This window comes from Diadema antillarum, unplaced genomic scaffold, assembly GCF_040938485.1.
Source record: "Diadema antillarum isolate AM-2024a unplaced genomic scaffold, OU_Dant_1.0 seq00000343_RagTag, whole genome shotgun sequence".
NCBI lineage: Eukaryota > Metazoa > Echinodermata > Echinoidea > Diadematoida > Diadematidae > Diadema > Diadema antillarum.
In genome coordinates, this window is record NW_027271355.1 from 455093 (window position 1) to 476192 (window position 21100).

Here is a 21100-nt window from a genome sequence, read left to right on the forward strand (position 1 = left end):
GTATTTGATTTTTCTTATGGATCAAGTGCCAATAACAAATCTTAAAAAATGGAAAGTTTTATGCATTAAAAAAAAAATACTTTTCAGATATGGAGATGGAGCAGCCATGTTCATTTTATGACAATAAATGATATGTATCTTACATGTAGACATGATGCTCAAAGTTGCTAAGCTTAGGAAACACTGCTGTGAATGTTCTTCACAATATTTGTCTTAATGGAGTAACATGAGTTATACATGTACTTCTAGGCAAGGACATTGAGTTTAAGGATTAATTTGTCTCCATAAAGCAGTGACACTGATTAATATGACATTGAATGATCTCAATCTCATTATTTCTTACAGGGTGTACGACTTGACTCTTTTTTCCTTCATTTTGGCCTTCCTCCATTTCGCCACCGAGTTTCTTGTGTTTGAAACTGTTGAACTTAGCTTTGGTGTCATTGCTCCTTTGGTTATCTCAGGTAATCTACCATCACTCATTCTTTCTCATGTGGCAGACACTTCAGTCTTGCAATTGCATACATGTTTGTATCACACTTGATAATCCTATAATCAGTGTATAAACATCAAACTATTTGCTATTGCAGTAATGAATACAGTATGTCTTTGTATGTAGGTCTTTTTAGAAATGCTCTTTATATACGCCTGCGAAAAGTTCTTCATACTCTCATCAGGCAATTATAAAGTGAAGCAGACTTGCTTTGCACACTTGCACAACTGTAATAAAAAAAAAAAAAAAACCAAAAAACTATGATCATACCAGAAACATGCTTAGACCACATGGAGCTTGCAGTGTCATGTGCCTGTGACCGCGGGCCAGATCATTGCTGCTGGCAATTGATGAACATATACTGGTACATGTTTATGTCCTTTTCTTTAAAGTGCACATTTCTGAAATTTCTTGGAGGATTGGTAAAAGAGTGATAGAAGGTAAAATGCATTATTTAATACCTCAACAGGCCTACCTGGGTAACATTTGTCTATGTAACCTTGTTGTTCTGTTTACAATAGGTACCTCAATATTCATGATGTGCCAGGGATACATGTACGTATTTGAAGATGACACAGAGAGCATACAGTCTACGGAATCAAAGAAGAAGAAATAAACTTGTCATGCGGAAGTGCATTCATTCCATTGTCATCCCATGCCTTTGAGATAAAACAGAATGCCATACCTTGTGTTCAGCTGCTGTGAGAGATCAATATCAATGAAGTGTAGGCAAGAAAGCTCTGGAAATTCACTGTTGCTGTAAACCTCCAGTTTATATTGTATCTGTTCCTTGGGAGAAAAGTTGTTTCTATTACTACTCTTTCAATTTATGAGCTCCCACTAAAGAAAGCCAAACTTCATCCCACCTTCTTCCCCCTTCTGGTCAAGACCTCAAAAATTTTGATTTCCTTTGTTTGAACGTACAGTACCAGTATACTTCCACACACTTCATTCCTATATGCTCTGATATGCTTTTGTGGTAGTTGCTTTTGTTTATTAGGTAATTTTAGTATTCTTTTTCCCCTTTTTAGGTCAGATTTAAAGGACAAGTCCACCTTAATAAACATGTGGATTGAGTGAAGGCAACAATATTTGTAGAACACATCAGTGAAAGTTTGGGGGAAATTGGACAATCCCTTCAAAAGTTATACATTTTTAAAGTATCTGCACAGTCTATGACAAGACTACTACAATGTGTGATGTAACATGCGTACAATATAAGGAAAATAAAAAGAGAATTTCACAAAACTTTACTGTTTGAAAAAGGTGCACATTTCTTCGACTTGTTACTGACGTATGTTAAGGGTAGTATTATTCCCCCTGCCTTCTGAAAGAGAGAAGTCAAGAGTTCTTTTGTTATGCAAGAAAAATGGAAATATGTGTAATTTTCTTTATTCTTTCTTTATATCATTGTACACATGTGACATCACAAGCTATATTAGTCTTCTCATCCAGCCGTGACTGAGCAGAAACTTCAAAAATTCTTAACTTTTGAACGGATTGTCGGATTTTCCTCAAACTCTGATGTATTCTTCTAATATTGCTGCATTCACTCAACCCACATGTCTATGAAGGTGAACTTGTCCTTTAAATGTCTGCTCTAAGAATTGATTGTAGACATGTTTCTTTTTCACTCAAGATTGATACTTTGTTGTATATCCTGAGCACAAACAAAATACACTGTAGTAGCTGATATGGAAGCATGTAGGGTAGTTATTCCCATTTCTTGTATCGCTGTATTATCAGATACTGCATGGTTGCCTTATTGTAGGAAAGATTTATGAATGAGTTCCAAAAGTTCCATTTTCCCACTCTGTACAAAACAAAATCCTGTATGACAACGGAAGTACAAGTCTGCTTATATTTGAAGTGCAAATTGTACACTAGTTAGGATGATGTCACTCAGGGCCATGCTTTTTGTTTAATACAGTGTATTGATCTGTAGCAGCATATAAAGTCATGTGATTAACCAGTGATAACCAGTGATGTATTCAATTGTGAAGAGTAGAGGACTTTTGTATTTTTTTTTCAAAGCTGGGTTTCTTAAAATGATGAAGTGCAAAAGCTGAAACTAAATGCATTTTGAATCAAAGAGCCTATAGACTTCCACATGACAGGAAATTTGTAAGTTTACTGTGACTTCTACAATTTGTTGTACACTTGTATGCTCTGTATTAGTGTGTGAAGACTATGATACACATGGTAAAGTGATTAGTAGTCTTGACTTTAAAGGGGATGGCTGGTACCTGATCAGTGGGAATCAGTGGGAATGCTGGGGGATGATTGTTCCAATACTTGTGGATTCATTAAAGAGTACATTATATATCTATTGTGTGAAAATTATTTGCTTCAGATTGGTTTCATGTACAGTTTAATGTTTCCAGGTTGGCATGCCTGTACAGTGATGGAGCTATCCTTAACGATCGCCTTGATACTGTACAGGCATGCTAACTTGGAAACATTGGACTGCACATTACTTGAATATGAGACCAAACTGAAGCACACAACAATATATATAATGTACTCTTAAATGAATCCACAAGGATTGAAACAATCATCCCCCAGCATTCCCACTGATTAGGTACTAGCCATACCCTTTAAAAAGGTGATTGCAGTGATTCCAGTATCACAAGCAAATTGCACATTGATAGGCAGCAATTAATGCGTTGTCATATTTGATTGTAAATTTTCTTTTACAGTACTTAATTATTGTACAAGAACAAGATTACCCAAATTATGAGGAATATTTATGACAGAGTTGGCTTCACAATGGTTTGTTGGTCAAATGCACTTTAGTACTGTGTATGTCTTCCATTTGAGTGACCAAATGCAGCAGCCTCTCTATGTGAAAGATACAGTCACCCATGTCAAATAACACTCCATACAATGAAACGTAGAATGTATCCTTTTGTCAAGCAGTGTCCAAATGCATTTTTATATTTTGCAAGGTGTGGTGAGTTCTGTATCATTCTGAAGTGTGAAAAAAAAAAGGTGTGTACATTGTATTGTATGTCTGTATTTCCAATATTTGATTTTGTGTAGAGACGAAGATGATGGAATATACTTTCTATCATATATTAACAAAATGGAACACCCGTACATTATATATTTTGTACCAGTTTATGCATCAAAGTGTGCGGGAATGTCCGGGGTACATAGGTGTGAATGTTTTTATACGTATTTGGGCATTTGGATGAATATAATACCAAAAAAAAAAAATAAATAAATAACAGATGTTTCTGTCAGTCTGTCCTTGGAACTCTGTACATGACAGTTACACAGCAATTCCTCTCTAACCCTTCAGATTTCTGCAAATTGTGGCCTTATGCATTGTCACAATAATGTACAATACATACTTGTACATGAACATGCAATTCTATAATTCTGTGATTTATTTTACAATTTTTTTTTTTTTTTAATAATTGGTTGTTTGTGTTTGGATGTGTGTGCATATGATAGAATCCCATTTCAACTGCTTCTGGGTTTGTGTCTGTGTGTGTACATAACATATATATGCATAAAGGGTGGGAAAGTTGCAATGAAATTTGCAACTTCTTATTCTGTGTTGTACTATTAAAATGTAAGTGGATGCAAGAACATTCTTAGCTGAAGATCACGTGAGCGATTCAATAAAACAAAGTCAGAGCATAACATTGCATAAAATGGTCTTTTTATTGAACTTGAAATAATGAATATATGTGACCCTGCATCACAAAACCAACAAAAAGTCACCAGACATGGATTTTTGGTTGAGGGCAGATTCTTAAAGAGCAGACTCTAAGCTTTAAAATGATGTATAACTCAATTCAAATGGACTCCCCTATCCCCTAACCTATTTAAATACTAGAAAGAGAGCACACACTCTGGAAAAGTGTGAACTGAGAAAAGAGGCTCTGAAGTACAGGGTCTTTTCAAGCGCTTAATCTTTACCAAGCTGTGCTAGCTGTGCAATGAAAGGAACAAAACACTGGATGTACACCACTGGAGCAACAACAATGAAGGGATTATCAGATTAAGCTGAAATTGAGCATGTTCTATTAACACATTCTGTCCATGATTAATGCCAACTTTCAAAGCAGTAGAGTTATCCTTTCAAAAGTTATGAGACTTGAAAGTGAGGAGTGTGTAAAGGATTGTAAGAAACGAAAAGGGGACTCTAAGAGATACCTGATCATTCTATTCTCCCCCACAAATGAGTTGTAGAAAAACTGCTGGAAACACACTTTCCCATTCATGTTATGATCCCCCAACTAAAGAATAATGTAGAAGAATAGCTCTTTCAGAAAATATGAAAAACTCGAGATTGACTCAGTTGACCCATTCCACCTTTTTTGAGTCCTCACATAAAATCAAGGGGTGCAACTTTTTTTTCGTTTTGTGATGCACGGTCACATATGGCACATTGTGCACAGTACATTCAATGATGTTTGCTGTGAAGTGAAGTGGAATATATTCAAGACACTGAATTACTTATAAATGACAAAATTACTGGAATTGAATTCAATAAGAGCTGAGAGCTGATCTGCATGTGTCTGAAATATATTCACATCTATTATAGGGAAAAAAATTCATTTTGTTACATAATGTATCACACAGCATTATGTAATAGTTACTGTAAAATTCAAATCATAACCTCTGAAATATGTCAAATTGCACATGAAATATTGTGGATCTTTGTTTCATGAATAATGGAAGATAGAATTTCAAATGAGTACAGCAAACATTGGGGAGAGGCTTTCATTTCAACTCTACTAATACAGTACATGCTTCATGAATATTCATGAAATAGTGACTGCAAGTTCTTCTACCCATATATTCACGTTGTTGATAACTTGGTCCTTCCCATACCAGCTAAACCATCATCCATTTTTCTCTCCTAATATTCAAGACAAGGTTTGTCGCTGCAAGCTATGTGTTAAATATGAACAGAGACAAATGGACTGTATGGGTAGGCCTCTGTAGGAGTGACTAAGCTATCGGACAGGTGGCCATGTTAAAGGTTATGAACCATAAAATGTAAGGAGAAACCCTAAACACAAACCCTATTTATAAACCTGCATTCGTACAGGCTGGCCTATTTGGTCACTTTCATGTACAGATCTCATCCATGCAGTGAGACATTGTGCTCTCCAAACTTGACAATCTCTCCAAACTTGACAATACTGAAATAGTAGCCTTCCAAATTTGGATTACCTTTTTTTTTTTTTTTTGATACGCACTGTATATTTCTCACTCTGTTTTCTTTCTTAATCTCTATTTGTTCTTTTCAATTTGCTTGTTGCTCACTAAGACATGACACATACATTCAGGTCATGATTTGTGATATACAGCTGTGTACATGATCCACATTAGATTGTGTATCTGACACTGTATCAAATATCCATATCAGGGTACAAGTAATTCCGTGAAGTTGGGGCACAAAGTGTGACATTTTAGCATAACTCAATACTAATTAATATTTATGCTATAGATACATATATTGTTTATAGGCTTTACATTTGTATTGAGACCATACATTTTCCTGGAAATTTTGTGCCATTCAGACTCAATTTTGATGAAGTTATTAAAACGATATGTAACGGTGTCCTGTAGCATCGTGACGTGTCCATGTAGCATCGTGATAGTTAAAATCTGGTCCTAAAAGACAAATTAATGCAATTAGCTCGACCAAAATTTGATATAATATGCATAATTACCAGATTAGTCAGATAGCTAAATATCTTAACTCTCCTTTCCATAGTTTTACTTTTACAAGAAAATTACACAATGTGTCACTATGCTACGCGGTGTCCACCAAATGTCACAAAAAAGGACACAGCATAGCATCGTGATACATTTTGTAATTTTCTTTTAAAATTAAAACTGTGTACAGGAAATTTGAGATATTTAGCTATCTCATTCATATCTTGTAAATATGCATATTGCATCAAATTTTGGTCAAGCTAATTACCATAATTTGTCTCTTAGGACCAACTTTTAAAATATCATGATGCTACATGGACACGTCACGATGCTAGAGGACACTGTTACATATTGTGTAATAACTTCATCAAAATTGAGTCTGAATGGCACAAAATTTCCAGGAAAATGTGTGGCCTCAATGCAAATGTAAAGCCTACAAACAATAAATGTATAGCATAATTAATATTGAGTTATGCTGAAATGTATTTTCTAAATATCACGATGCTACATGGACACTGCCCCAACTTCATGGAATTACCCATCAAAGAGATAATTACTGTCATTCTTGAAATACTTTGATGAGTTAGTTAGCGTTGCATGGCAAGTTTCCGGTGGTTTATGGCCGATGAACTTCACATAATTATCTAACAACACCCAACATTTAGTGGTTAAATCCTTAAAAAATATTTTTTATATTAGTAATAAAATCTCATACAAATTTACAATGGCCCCTGCACAACATCCATGCACCATTAAAAAGATAATGCTTTTTCAGCCTTTTTCTCAGCTTGTACCGAGTCGCAGTAGTGATTGAGGATTGGGATTGTTCGTGTTGTGTGTGTGTGCGTGCACGCGCATGTGCATATGTGTGAGTGTGTGTGTGTATGTGTGTGAATGAAAGAAGATTGTGGAAAATATGGTTATAAGACATGGATCAAAGAATATAAAGCCTATATCAATATGGCAAGGAAAAAGGGGGAAAGGAAATGAAAGAAAATATTTAAAAACCTGGACAAAAAATTAAACAAAAGGTTTACAATCTGTAGAGTACACTAAAAGATATTAATGGAAAGAAAGGAAGAGAAACTTACATTATTTAGGAAAGCAAGGGAGAGATGGATATGTTTGAACAGAAAAGAGGAAAGTAGACAAAATATAGATTGAAACAGAACAGCACTAGGTAGAATTTCATAGAATGAGAGATGAATCAAAACTGGATGAAAGCAAAGACGAATAGGAAGGAAAGAAAGAATTACACAGGTTGAAAAGGAAATAAAGAAAAAAATTCATTAGAAAGACACACAAGAAAAAGATACATATTGCATAGGATAGAAAGGAAAGACCTTGTAGTTGGAGGGAAAAACAACCCATGAAGGAAACAAAGAACAATTTATAGGTAGAAAGTACATGCAGCTAAATAGAAAATTGAGAAAGTTAGACAAGAGGAAACCACAAAGAAATGATTAATAGGAAGGAAAGGGGAATTTAGGTATAGATTCTACCTGAAAATGAAAGAAGAAAAGATAGAAAAGAAAGAGAAAGATATACTTGTAGGGCCTAAGTTGAAGCACACACTCGCGCACACACTCAACCGCTTTGAAGCTATACAACCACAAACGCAAGACTTGGCCGACTAGGAAAAGAGAAAAATAAATTTTAGCTTTTCAATGCACCATAGAAAAAGCCGCTGTGTGGCTACATTAAGACCAAGAAATGATCTACCCTAGTGCGTGCGCTGAGTGTATGGTACTGTGCTTGTGTACAGAGGAGCATTTCAAGCGATCAAGATCTTCGAAGGATTTTCCAATACTTGTGAATACTAAAAATGTTAAACTTAACTTCTATTCCACTTTGGAGACTTGAATGCATGTATTTTAACTGAATAACAAGGGTGGGTTTGTGCATGTTTGGAGACCATTTGACAAACAGGTGCGTAAGTAAACTAGTGCCTAAACCCTGTCGCGGGAGTGCTGTAACTAGTACGTCTACGTGTTGGGGTCACTGGTGCGGTTAACTAGCACCAGGACTAGAAATATTTTCAGTTATTTTCATTTATAGGCAAACTGAGCTGCGAGTTCATGGTGGCTCACTTGATCATGGGATACGACATTCAACAGCTAGGCACGGCAGGTAGAAAATCTTGACCCCATCTGGCATCTACCAATATGGCAATAATATTATAGGTCTAGTCCCGGGCCCCGTCTTATAAAGCCTTGAAATCAATCAAAAGTCCCCAAATCAATCGCAACTTGCATTGAAGCTCACATAAAACTTGTGATTGATTTCTATCACAAGTCTTTAGGGTTCTATAAGACAGGCCCCCGGTGACCTGGCCCTCCCTATCCCTATTCAGTAAATTTATTAATTTATTCAAAAGTGCATGATTGCCGAATTGCCATCATCAGCATTAATTCAACAACCTAGTCTTCACCTAATTTTATTTTTATGTAGAGCTGACATTCAAGATGTTAGCCCGACCGTCCGTTCGTCCGTGTGTTGGAACCTCTCTAACGATAGGCCTAGACCTATATGGAATTAGAATAAGCCCTAAACGTTAGAATCTTCACACCTCTGTGAATCTAAGTCAGCTCTCCTCTCCGCAGCGCGCTTGGGACTGTCCGGACGCTGTCCGGACTCCCACAGGCCAACGGCCGGCCGGCGTCCGCGCTGGCTGGCATGGCGTCAACCCTGTGTCCCTGAGGCTGTGGAATGTGGCAGGCTGTATGAGCAAAGAAGGAACCACATCATGTTCTTCTTCAGGTTAAGTCTGCCTCCTTCAGTTAGCTGAAGATTCCTGAACGTTGCACTAGCAAGCCAAGGCTCATTTTCCTGCAAAGAAACTTGCTAAATGACAGATTCGTGACTTACCTGTCTGTAAATGCATCCAAAAAGCTGTTGATGCGCGCATGCATAAGCCATAAGATCTAGCATGTAATATGAGAGGTAAAAGTCTACGTACGTAATAATGCAGTCGCTTTACGCGACTGAAGCAGTCGCCCTCTACGTCCACCCACGAGGTGATATGTAGCGTGCAAAGAGATTTTCTCCCAGGCCACGTACAGATGTCCCACCACATGTGTGAGTGTGATCTTTGGTTGTGTATACCGTGTGCTGTGGTGTTTTTATGTCTCACAAACACGGGTCGGGCAGTCGGGTGTGTAGGTTATATTGAACGATCTTGATCTCATCTGCATCGGCAGCAGTAGCAATGGCTGACAAGATAACGGACGTGAATGTGTCGTATTGCGCCAAGTCGAATTATGTAACAGCCTTTCGGATGCACTATAAACAGGTAACAGGGCCGGTAACAGTTAGGGGTAAGGACTAGAACACAATTTAGCAGGTAGGCCCTAGATCGAGCTATGATTTTAATATTATATTTACTGGAAAATGAGCCTTGCTAATGCACTCGTGCGTGTAACCCCGGACTCCGGAATACTCCCGGGCCCGGCCTGGCTTGAGTATTAAAGGACAAGTTCACCTTCATATTCATGTGGACTGAGTGAATGCAACAATATCAGTAGAACACATCAGTGAAAGTTTGGGGAAAATCGGACAATCCGTTCAAAAGTTATGAATTTTTAAAGTATCTGCGCAGTTACTTCTGGATGAGAAGACTACTACAGTGTGTGATGTCATATGCGTACAACGACATAAAGAAAATAAAAAGAGAATTTCACAAAATTGTACTTTTTGAAAAGAGTGTACATTTCCTCAACTTCTCACGGACGTATGTTAAGGGTAATATTATTCCCCTTGCCTTCTGAAAGAGGGAAGTCAAAAGACCTTTTATTAAGCGAGGAAAGTGAAAATATGTTGAATTTTCTTTATATTTTCTTTATATCGTTGTACTCATGTGACATCACAAGCTATAGTAGTCTTCTCATCCAGCCTTCAGTGAGCAGAAACTTCAAAAGTGCATAACTCTAGAACGGATTGTCCGATTTTCCTCAAATTTTCACTGATGTGTTTTACTAATATTGCTGCATTCACTCAATCCACATGTCTCTGAAGGTGAACTTGTCTTTTAACAACGCTAGTTGTACAGCAGCGTTGGGGCTGGTCGAAATAGCACTCATGCAGTGTCGATCCCTGGAATGAATTCTTCATTCGCGATCAGCTCAGGTCAGTAAGAAGACGGGTGTCACGTCACGTGACTCGTGAGCATGCTGGTCAGATGTTTCTCTGTTTAATGAGCTGAGGTTCAAATCAAGGTACTGTCTGTCACTACTGTACTGTATTGACCGACAAGTAACGGTATCGTGTCTAGCGTTAAGGCGAAAAACTTCTCATTTATTTTTCATAGGCTAGAAAAAAATGACATTTGCTGGGTCAGTTGTACACTTCTTAAGAAGCGAACAACTGACCCAGCAAATGCCATTTTTATAAATGAGAAGTTTTTCGCCTTAAATAGACATACTTGTGGGTCAATGTACTGTAGACCAGTAACGTTAGTAGAATCTAGATGGGAAGAAGGGGGGGGGGGGGGGGTAGGGCTGATGAACTGAGTCACTGGACTAGCCTGACCAGAGGCTGTGCAAAGCAGCGTTGTGTACGGCGACGACAGCTCGACAGTTGGGGTTGCACGTGTAGATAAACTGAATGAAACCATTTGTCATTTGCCATTTCTTTGTGGCTGCTGCGAGAGAGCTTCAGAGACCTGAGTACTGTAAAAGAGGAAATTTTTGCTTCAAATGTTGAGATTTTTGCGCATTTTGCGCAACCAGAAACTAGCGTAAAAGCACGCGAATATCTTTATTTGCTACGCGAATATCTTTATTTGCTATTTAAAGGACGTTCTTATGCGTGATGTCTTGATTCCGCGGAATTAAAAACACAAAACTCTTCTTGCCCGACCGAGCGCGAAAAATTAGTTGCGCGAAAATATCCACTTTTACAGCACTGCAATGGTTACATACTTCTATAATTAGTTCTAAGTTAGGTAAATTTTAATACCTCAGGTACAGACTTGACCGAAAGATCAGTCTGTTAGTCAAGAATACGTTTTGCAGAAACTAGAACTCTAGTAAGTAAACGTTAATTGTTATGTGTGGCTTCACAGAATTCCCTCTTGAGAAAGACTATGAAATTAAACAAAAAGAGTTCTAAAACGCAGACGGCAAAACATTCTGTAGCATTTGTAGGCATAGCCCAGTTACACTGCAAAGTAGGCTACTGCTGGTTAGGTACGGTACCTAAGGTATCAAACCTAGGCTGTAAAATAGGCATTCTCATACTTTATGTCCACCAAACTCACCACAATGAAAATGAATCTAACAATTACTCTTTCCTTGCTGTGGTTGTGAAAAAAATATTTCCGCCGCATATAACATTCAAAATTTGGAAGGAAAAGTCTTGATCTTTGCCATTGGGAAATAGCCGCAGTCACTCTTGCAAAACTTGAGATCACAAAGTCTTCGTCATCTTGGACTTTTGGTCATTCGTCCACACCGCAGAAAGCCAAACTTCTTGATGTTTCAACTTTGGAAGTTTGGGTCATGTGTATGTCACTACAGTGTGCATACCGTGCAAGAAAGAGCACTCCGGCTGACACTGACAGCTAACAGTTGTGACGTAAGCACTGGACACAGCACAGATGCATTCCATTGAGGCACTGCCTGAAAACCATTAATTGACATGACAGATGCCACAAACAGGTGGTGGACTGGTCACGTGACAAGACCCCATTTACAGTGAGTGAAAACCCCGGGCTTAGCTGCAGCCGAGCCCGGCCTTCATTTCACTGTAGACGCGCAAAAGGCCAAATGCGGTACCAAAATCGGCTGCACATTTGGCCAAACTCTGGAGGTAGTCTCGGCCCCGGCCATGCCCGGCCTTTTCTCACTGTAAACGCAACCTGGGCCAAATGTGGTACCAAATTTAGTCTGGCTTCCAGACCCTCTGCCCGTACTATATCGCTATTCAGGATATTAACGCCCACAACGTTGAAAACTAGAATAGTTTAAGGTGGTTTTGTCCTGCAGAGGTCTTTGCCTTCGGCAAAGGCGACGACTTTGTCGTCGCAGAGTCCAGTTGGAAAAAGGTCTGGAAACCAGACTATACCACATTGCGACTGGCGCCCTCCCAATAATGATGTTTGTTTACAAGCAGAGCGCCACTACGACAAAATATTGAAAGGTTTGAATTAAAAGCCCGGGTCGAGCCCGGCACTGTAAACGGACAGAATTGCGGGGCTCGGCCGCGGCTTGGCCGCGGCTCGGTAGCAGCTCAGCCCAGCCCCGCACTGTAAACGGGGTCAAACTTAGCAAAGTTTCAGTTGCATTTGTGAACATTCAAATCATCCCTTCATTTCACTTTGAATGGAAAGTTTGCAAGAAAGTTTGTGAGAAGTTTGCGGCCACACAAGCAAAACTTCAAGATCTTATGTTATTGTGACAGTGGCTAATGAGTAGACATGGCGAGTAGATACAAATGTGTAGGTATTTAATAAAGATGATGATCTACAAAGGTTGTAGCTAGCAAGGTTAGCTTTTAAGGTGTAGGGAGGGTGTGGTACACTCTCTACGAACAGAAGTTTCTTGATCTTGGGCGGGGCGGTGGGGGGGGGGGGCGGAAGGATATAAAGTATGAGTATATCTATTAGACAACTTATAAGGCTAGCTATCAAGGTTACATAACTTTCAATCCAGGGTGTGGGGTATGGTACACACCCGACAAACCTTTGATTTAGGGGAGGGGACATTATGAATACAAGAAGAAAGAAAATTATAGTTATACACTAAAACCCCTGGTTACATTTACCTTTCAAGATCAAGGGCATGGGGAATGTGCCCTACAAGGAAAAGTGTCTTGGTCATGGGGGGGGGGGGGGGGGTTGACATAAAAGAGAGACAAGCATAGCACAGTCAAGTTTAGGCTATGCTCACAAATTCATTGAGATAAAGAGAGGTACTGAATATAGCAATGCTATTAAGCTGAATTCATAATAGGAAGATAGTAAGTGCAGCTTGAATTGAAAAACTGGGGAAAATTGGATTTATACATGCTGGTTATCACAGCCAGTATATCATCAAATATGGGGGACATGAAGTATGAGTATAATGAGAGAGATGAGGGTAGCTTTCAAAGCCCGATCAATGTAAGAGACCTAGTTTTGTTGCATTCAGAAAAATGCAAGATGATGACCTTTGCAGTGCATGTGGAGGACGTGCATTCCTGACCATGTACTTTTGTTTGTAGGTTGTGATACACACCTAGAAACAAAAGTTTCTTCTTTTTTTGGGGGGGGGGGGGAGGGGAGACTTAAAGTATGAGTATAATCAGAGAAATGAGGATAGCTATTAAGATTACATGAAGCTCTTGCAATCAACAGATATAACAATTAAGCCATCAAGTTTATAAATTGGCATTACCTTGGTAGATGGTTCAGTGCAGCTTGAACTGAAAAATTTGAAAAATGGGTTTTATGAAATATACGTGCTGATTATCAGAGCAAAGAGAAACAAATATGGAGGGATACATAAAGTATGAGTATAATAAGAGAGATGAGGATAGATCAGAAGCTCTCGCAATAATTACCTCAAAGGGGATTGCTAATTACTGATCAGTGGGAATCATCTGGAATGCTGGGGAATGATTGTTCCAATCCTTGTGGGATTCTTTTAAGAGTATATTATAATATCTATTGTTGTGTGAAAATTATTTGCTTCAGAATGGTCTCATATTCAAGTAATGTGCAGTTCAATGTTTCCAGGTTAGCATGCCTGTACAGTGATGGGGCATTAAACTGCACATTACTTGAATATGAGACCGTTCTGAAGCAAATACTTTTTACATAACAATAGATATATAATGTACTCTTCAATGAATCCCAAGGATTGGAACAATCATCCCCCAGCATTCCCACTGATTCCCACTGATCAGATACTAGCCATCCCCTTTAATGAAGGAAGTTATGTTTTCATCGAAATTGGTTTGTTTGTTAGTTTCTTTGTCTTTGTGCAAAATAACTCAAAAAGTTGTGGATGGATTTCGATGCAACTTGCAGGAAAAATTGATAATGTCACAGAATTTTAGTAGTGATCCAGGAATTTTAATTAAAGGATTTTTGAAGGATTTTTTTATCTTTTTGCAGATAAGGTCAGTGAATTTAGGAGTTCAAGCTGCGTGTACTGGAGGTTTACATACCTGCAGTGCACTAAAGCACATGCTCAGCTTGGGCGAGCTGGAAGCTGATTATGTAAACAGACAGCTTCTAGATTCAATGTGGAAATTGGATGATTTTCAGTATGACAAGATGGGTGGAAATTAGATGCTTGGCAAAGGCCTGTACTCTCAGAGTGCTTGTCTTGTTGATGAATGAAAATAAGATTTAGTTACGCGGATGAACATCACCAGCGGATGAATATGTTTATGATAAGGACCGACCAGTGGCACTGAAAATGGTGAGAAATTGCTACTTGATATAGATATCTACAGGTTGTATGTATTTTTTTTTTTTGGGGGGGGGGGGAGGTGGGGGGACATAAAGTATGAGAATGCCCAAATTAGGTACAGACTAGTTTATTTAGTTGATGCTAATGCCAATCCTGCACTGCCACTGTTCAGCTGCCATAGTGCCTTTGTGTGTCACATCAAATTGTGCAGTACTGTATATGTGTACATGCGTATGTCTAAACTAGAGCATGTTGAATTGGCGTAATAGGCCATATGAGAATGGGTAAATAGGTCAATTTTTCTAATTTTTATTTCCATTTTTGTACAGCTGCACTTTGCAGTGAAGCAAACACTACAGCTCCATACGGTGAAGTACAAAAAAAAAAAAAAGAAAGAATCCAAAAATACTTGCGCTGACAACGGAATGTTAAAAAAAAAAATCATGCTGCTGCTACACACTCGGATTAAGTAAAACAAACAAACATAAATCGCAAAAAAAAAAAAACCCACCAACGAAAGTTGTGAAACTTGAATGAGAACCGGCAAAATACGAGAAAAGATGGCAACTGGGCAAAAGCCATAACGATTGCGTTATCGATATATTGTGCTGTCGTGATCGTGATAGTGAAGAATTTATTTATTTATTTATTTTTTGATTCGCTAGGTCCGGGAACATTTTTAGGGTTGGTCACATTACGCCAATACAACTTATTATTTTTCTTTTTTTGGCCTTACGTTCAGTGTAGGTTCACAACTCTCTAGACTTCATACTGGAGACATGGAAATCTAGACTAGAGCTGTGTACAGGTAGACCAAGCTGAGGCTGAAGTCTTTTGTGAGGACTAAGATTGTGACAGATTAGGTTACTGTATAAGCTGTTAAGAAGAGATCAGGGACATTTTCGTGAGATGTTTTCGTAAATTGACACCTACCGGTATGCTGTTGTAAGTACTATTACCCTAGCGCATGGCATTATTTTGGCGTGTTGATAAATTCGCGTTCCAACAGTATTTTGAGAAAAATAAACCCTCACGAAAATAACAGCTTATACACTAGTAGGTCATGCAGATGATGACATGATTGTGTCACTCTTTTAAATAGCCAAAGTTACGATGACAGAACAATTGATCTTTCATTCAATTTATTGTCAATAGAATGTATGTAATCATTTCTCTTGTCAATGATACAAATTTTCTGATGCTAGATACATGTACATCACAGACATAATGCTAGAAGAGTGTTATTGAATATTTGTAAATGTCTTCATGATTTTTGTTAAAATGTTCGGATCTAGGCATGAAAGAGTTCACTAGATTAGTACACGTTGTAGCTTGTATGGCTAGTAGAGTGCATGTACAGCAGCAGAATTCGGAAAGTATTCATAATTGAAATAAATGTGCTGAATGTTGGTAGGCTGAAAACAATTAGACAAAATTAGTATTCCCATTCAGACATGATTGAATAAAGTTGTCTGTATCCATGTTCTTTGAGCTGATTAAGCTGTCTATGTGATATTCAATTACAGATAAAGTGTGGCCACCCATACGTAGCTGTTACAACTTATACCGGGTACAGAGCACTCCCGTTATAACGAACATGATTATATAATGAAATTCCACTTACAACAAAGTAAAAATTCAGGCCACAACATTATCCACTCTATGTATCTTTATTGTTTATTTGCCAGTTACAACAGAATTTTGATATAACAAAAGAAAACTGCCAGTCCAGTCCCAAGGACTTTGTTGTAATGGGAGTCCACTGTACCAGCTCTGGGCTCCGTCTTGTAAAGACTTCAAATCAATCACAAGTCCCCAAATCAATCGCAACTTGCATTGGAGCTCTCAAAAAACTTGTGATTGATTTCTATCACAAGTCTTTATAAGACAGGCCCCTGCTGTGTGGTTAGATGATCAACCCTATGTCACAATAGCAAAGGAATTACACATGCTTTGTGAGGGCAAAGACTTGATTGCAACTAGCTGACTTCTGCTACCATGATATGCAAAGATCAATGGCTGATGTATTGAACAAGCTCATAAATAATTGCCACTCAGTATAAGGGCCCTGGCCAGATACATGTAGTGCCACTTTTGTGCTTTTCACCAAGATTCATGTTCATTTCACTCCCTTTTCAGGATGGGGTTCAGAAGGCATGGGATTACATCAAAGGCCATGACAGGTAAGTCATGCAATCTAGCCATGCCAATATATATATATATATATATATATATATATATATATATATATATATATATATATGTATATATATATATATTTTTTTTTGGGGGGGGGTGGGGGGAGGGTTGGTGGATCTTATTGGCTGGTGAGTTTTATTTTCCTTTTATCATTTTAAAAAGGTGTAATGGCTATTGATGTAATCTTTTTGGTTGCATAGCTTTGTCAGTATAAATTAATCAACTTTAGCTTTTACTAACATGATTTTCAGTCAAGTTCAATCTTAATGTATCAAATGCTTTTGCTCTCCAGTGGTAAGGCTACTGGTATATATGTTTTACAAGGGAAAGATTTTTTCACAGTGTGTATACATTATGAACATGTACATTGAATTAAAAAAAAAAGTGCCATTGTATGTGAATGGGTATACTTGATACTTGTTATGGCATGTCGGGCTAAACACTGCATATCTATAATCTTTGTAATGTGCCAGTCCCAATAAGCAATCGAACTGCTGATATATGAGATTACATAGAAGTCAAAAAATATCCTTTTCTCTCTCTCCCTCCGTGTCATTTACAGCATTGCCATTCTTCTGTACAACAAGGACAGGGATGTATTCCCTGTAGTGAGACAGTTTCGACCAGGTAATGCTCTATATTTTATAGACTCAAAATCAGTTTAGCTATTCTGTCTATCAATCAAGTCGTAACTCTTCTCAAGCATGTCTCTTGAGTGTGGCGCTTGAGCAAGATTACATTTAAGCATTCAAAGAAGACCAGGACATTTTCTGTAAAGGTAACATTGTTTTCTGAGAGATATACTTCCAGGTTCTCTTATGGAGTGATTTATGATTTGCTCAAATGATTATGGTTGTAAGAGTGTTCCTATAATCGTCAAACATACTGGTAGAAAATTTTAGTGTAAATAATGTTGTACTTTCTTAAACCTGCATAAAATGGCCCCTCAAGGGAAACAAAATTTGACCTTTATTAAACAGATGACCGCCACGACTTGGTGGCTACTTTGATATCATAGATGTAATATCTGTTGTAAATGTCCTTTGTCTGTCTCCCATTATATTTTATGCAAAGAGTTATAAAGCATTTCACTAATTGTATCTTAGAAGCAAATGAGCGGAGTGTATCAGAAACAATCTGTTTGGCACTTACAACAGCCGATATGAAAACTATTGGAACACAGGCAGACAGAATAGGTGCAAGTAGTACACCCACAGGTTGGGCTCAACTTGGAAACAGGAGGAAATTACTACAGTGTAGAAAGTGCTTGTTGGGTCGTAATACATCGGAGCAGCTATAGCAAAGGAAGTCATCCTAGAAAAACAATGGAAAATAGTTTGATTTATGGAAGGAGCTCTTGTTTCACTAATCTGAGGTCAGTTGGTAAAATTTTGAGATAAGTGATGCCTAAAATTCTTTGATCTCTGGGAGAAGCAGAGGTAATAAGTTGTTCTTCTTGAACACACAGCTGTGTATGCTGCAAAGGTGAAGGCCTTCTCAGATGGCCAGAGCATCGACACACAGAAACATGGTGGTGACTTAGGGATGACGCTGGAACTCTGTGCCGGTATCATGGACAAGGAGAAAGATCCGGCCGAGATGGCCCAGGCTGAGGTTCTGGAGGAGACTGGTTACAAGGTGCCCCTTGAATGTCTCAAAAAAGTCACAAGTTTCAGGTTAGTGTCCTATGACTGCCTAATCGAAATGATTATCACAAAGCACCAGAGAATAAAATTCTTCATCTGCCAGCTCATCTGAACGTATGTTGTGCAGGATATGATACAGGTGGACAGTTATCCATCCTTTGTTTCTGCAGATGATAAAGTCAACCTTGCATACCTGGATTTCGCATTGGCCAAACAGCACTAATAACAAGGCAAAACTAAAGTCAAGACTTTTCCTCATGTATGGGGAAGCCCTGTTATATAGTGAGGTCATTGGCACTGCAGATTTTACCTTGTTAAACTGGCACCTTCTAAACATACTAAAAAAGAGACTAGCTAAATGTCGATAATGGAAAATTAGGACCACTGAATTCACCTCGTTTAAAGCAGTACCTCCTCGTGAGCAAGCTTATTTCAATGATGTTTCCCTGCATTTTTTCCTCTGGGATTGTGACGAAAATCAACATGATGTACAAAACTGTAGAAACAAGTTTAAAAAGAAATTATGATTTATGGTAATTCATGCTAATGTACGTCATGTATTGCTTCATGCTAATGTACATAATGTATTGCAACGAAAATCAATTCACACATTTCCTGTGACATAATGCACATAACTCTAGGGTTGATTTTTATTTTTTTTAATGGTCATTAATGCTAATTAATGCTAATTTATGCATGATGTATTCATGAAATCAGACCATTTGATATAAAACACTACAAATCAAGCTCCAAAAAAGGCATATTTTGGGTATAAATGTTCTTTCAATTGTCCTTTGATAGTAAATGTGAGTGAAGGAAATCGTGCCATCAGGAAAAAATTCTTAATAATTTTGTTGTTATTTAATTCCATACGTATTTCTTTGTTGTTTTTTTGTTTCTATTTTCCATTGAAATTTATTGGCTACACTGTTCCGAGCATGAGAATATGTTTTGAATTGATTTTAATCAATAAAAGCAAAAAATAATCACGCTTTAATGAAATTAGCCTGAAATCACAATTTGTATGGAAATTGTAGATTAATTCACATTTTTAGGAATATTTGGTCCGTCATGCACTTTGAAACCACATGCCAGGGTGTTGCAAATGTGATTTCGGAAGATGCAGGAGACTCCAAAGGAAAAAAAGTTATGAAAACATCGCGGTGATAGCATTGAGCGATGGCATTAGGTAGGATTAAGTCTTAAGTTTTAAGCGGTCCCTTTCCATTCCATTTTTACTATTCACATCTTAAATTTACAACTGTGACAAACATGCAAACAGTTGTCATTGCATATACATGTATACACACACCATTTTGAACAACGGTAAAAAAAGTCCGTCATATGAGTTGAGGCAAATTTGATGCTTGTGTGAGGCAAATTTGATGCTTGTGGAAGGCAAAGTCAAATCATTTTTTTTCCAGTTCTGACTGAATCGAGGTAATTGAGTACTCTGCTCATTACAGTTGTGTAGGAAAATACTTCTTTGCCCAATGTCCTAACATGGTTACACACACATGCAAGCCTGTCATAGCTACGTAAATATCATAAACACTCATGACACCCTGACTTTTGACTTTGCACGGAAACCCCCCCCCCCCCAAAAAAAAAAAAAAAAATGATAATAATAAATAAATAAATAAATAAACAAAAATGAAAATAAGCAAACATGGACACAAGTACTTGCATTTGTGTATAAGGCACACCCCCAACTTTCAATATTTTTCAGGGCAAAAAAGGTACACCTTTATATACATAAGAGTTTACGGTAAGTGAAATACAGTTGATTCCTTCAACTGTTTTACGTATAAATACACTGTTGTATTATTAGCTTTGTTTGTCTATCTGTTTTCTACGTTTCCAGGTGTGGGGTTGGCACAGAGGGCACAAGGCAGACATTGTTTTATGCTGAAGTAACTGACCAAATGAAAGTCAGCTCTGGTGGTGGCTTAAGGGAAGAAGGAGAGATGATTGAGGTCATTGAACTCTCTCGCAGTGATGCCATGAAATTCATCATGGATGAAAGTGTGACAAAACCTGTTGGCATGATGTTTGCCTACATGTGGTTCTTCTTCAAGAGAGATGAGAAGTGAATAGAAATATGCAGTGAGAACGATAATGGTCTTTAACAGTGATGATAGTGTTAAGCAGCACAGAGTTTGTTAAATGTGGGGAGTTGGTGTTTTTTTCCCCAGGGTTTTTTCCTACAGCCCCTTGATTTTTTTTTCTCCAATGCAGGACTGGGGTTGGTGTCAAGGGAACCCTGATGACGCTCTTTTATGCTGAAGTAAAAGATGAAATGAAAGTCACCTCTGGTGGTGGACTAGCAGATGAAGGGGAAATGATTGAGGTGTTTGAACTTCCTGGTAAAGATGCATTGAAATGTATGATGGATGAAAACATAACCAAGCCTGGAGCAATGATGTTTGCCTTCACCTGGTTTTATTTCATGAAGGACAAGGAGGAATTTTGATTCAAGCTATATCATAGTCTGAATGCCTGTACAAGCAATACTGGGAACAATGAAGGGAGACATTTTACTCTAAGCTGTGGTATTTTACTGGTAGTACGAAAGTAAGATGGACATTCATTATGTTATAGAGATTGTGTAATGCATTCCTCTGAAAATACATGCGTAAGTGCTGCTTAGTAACTGTTTTTTAGAGGGAAGTGTGCATTCTTAT

At 37.9% G+C, this 21100-nt stretch overlaps 2 protein-coding genes across 2 annotated transcripts in view; both read left to right on the plus strand.

The window, feature by feature from the left end:
- LOC139730915 (ergosterol biosynthetic protein 28 homolog) overlaps nt 1-1791 on the plus strand; it is a 62461-nt gene extending 60670 nt beyond the window's left edge. The window contains exons 4-5 of the mRNA XM_071641795.1: nt 346-464; nt 1015-1791. Coding sequence (XP_071497896.1) covers nt 346-464; nt 1015-1109 — 214 coding nt within the window. The 3' untranslated portion in view covers nt 1110-1791. The remainder of the gene's footprint in view (nt 1-345; nt 465-1014) is intronic.
- Nucleotides 1792-9383: 7592 nt separating this feature from the next.
- Nucleotides 9384-21100, plus strand: LOC139730916 (uridine diphosphate glucose pyrophosphatase NUDT14-like). Its single transcript, XM_071641796.1, has 5 exons — nt 9384-9467; nt 16711-16754; nt 17333-17397; nt 18239-18446; nt 20655-21100. Exons 1-5 carry the CDS (start codon nt 9384-9386, stop codon nt 20887-20889), a joined length of 636 nt encoding a protein of 211 aa, XP_071497897.1. The 3' UTR covers nt 20890-21100.

Bases quoted from the DNA above. Each gene is read 5' to 3' on its own strand.
- LOC139730916 (XM_071641796.1), top strand. From the start codon at position 9,384: ATGGCTGACAAGATAACGGACGTGAATGTGTCGTATTGCGCCAAGTCG. The intron at 9,468-16,710 runs GTAACAGGGCCG...CTCCCTTTTCAG, and splicing joins TTCGGATGCACTATAAACAG to GATGGGGTTCAGAAGGCATG. The intron at 18,447-20,654 runs GTTAGTGTCCTA...TCTCCAATGCAG, and splicing joins AAAAAAGTCACAAGTTTCAG to GACTGGGGTTGGTGTCAAGG.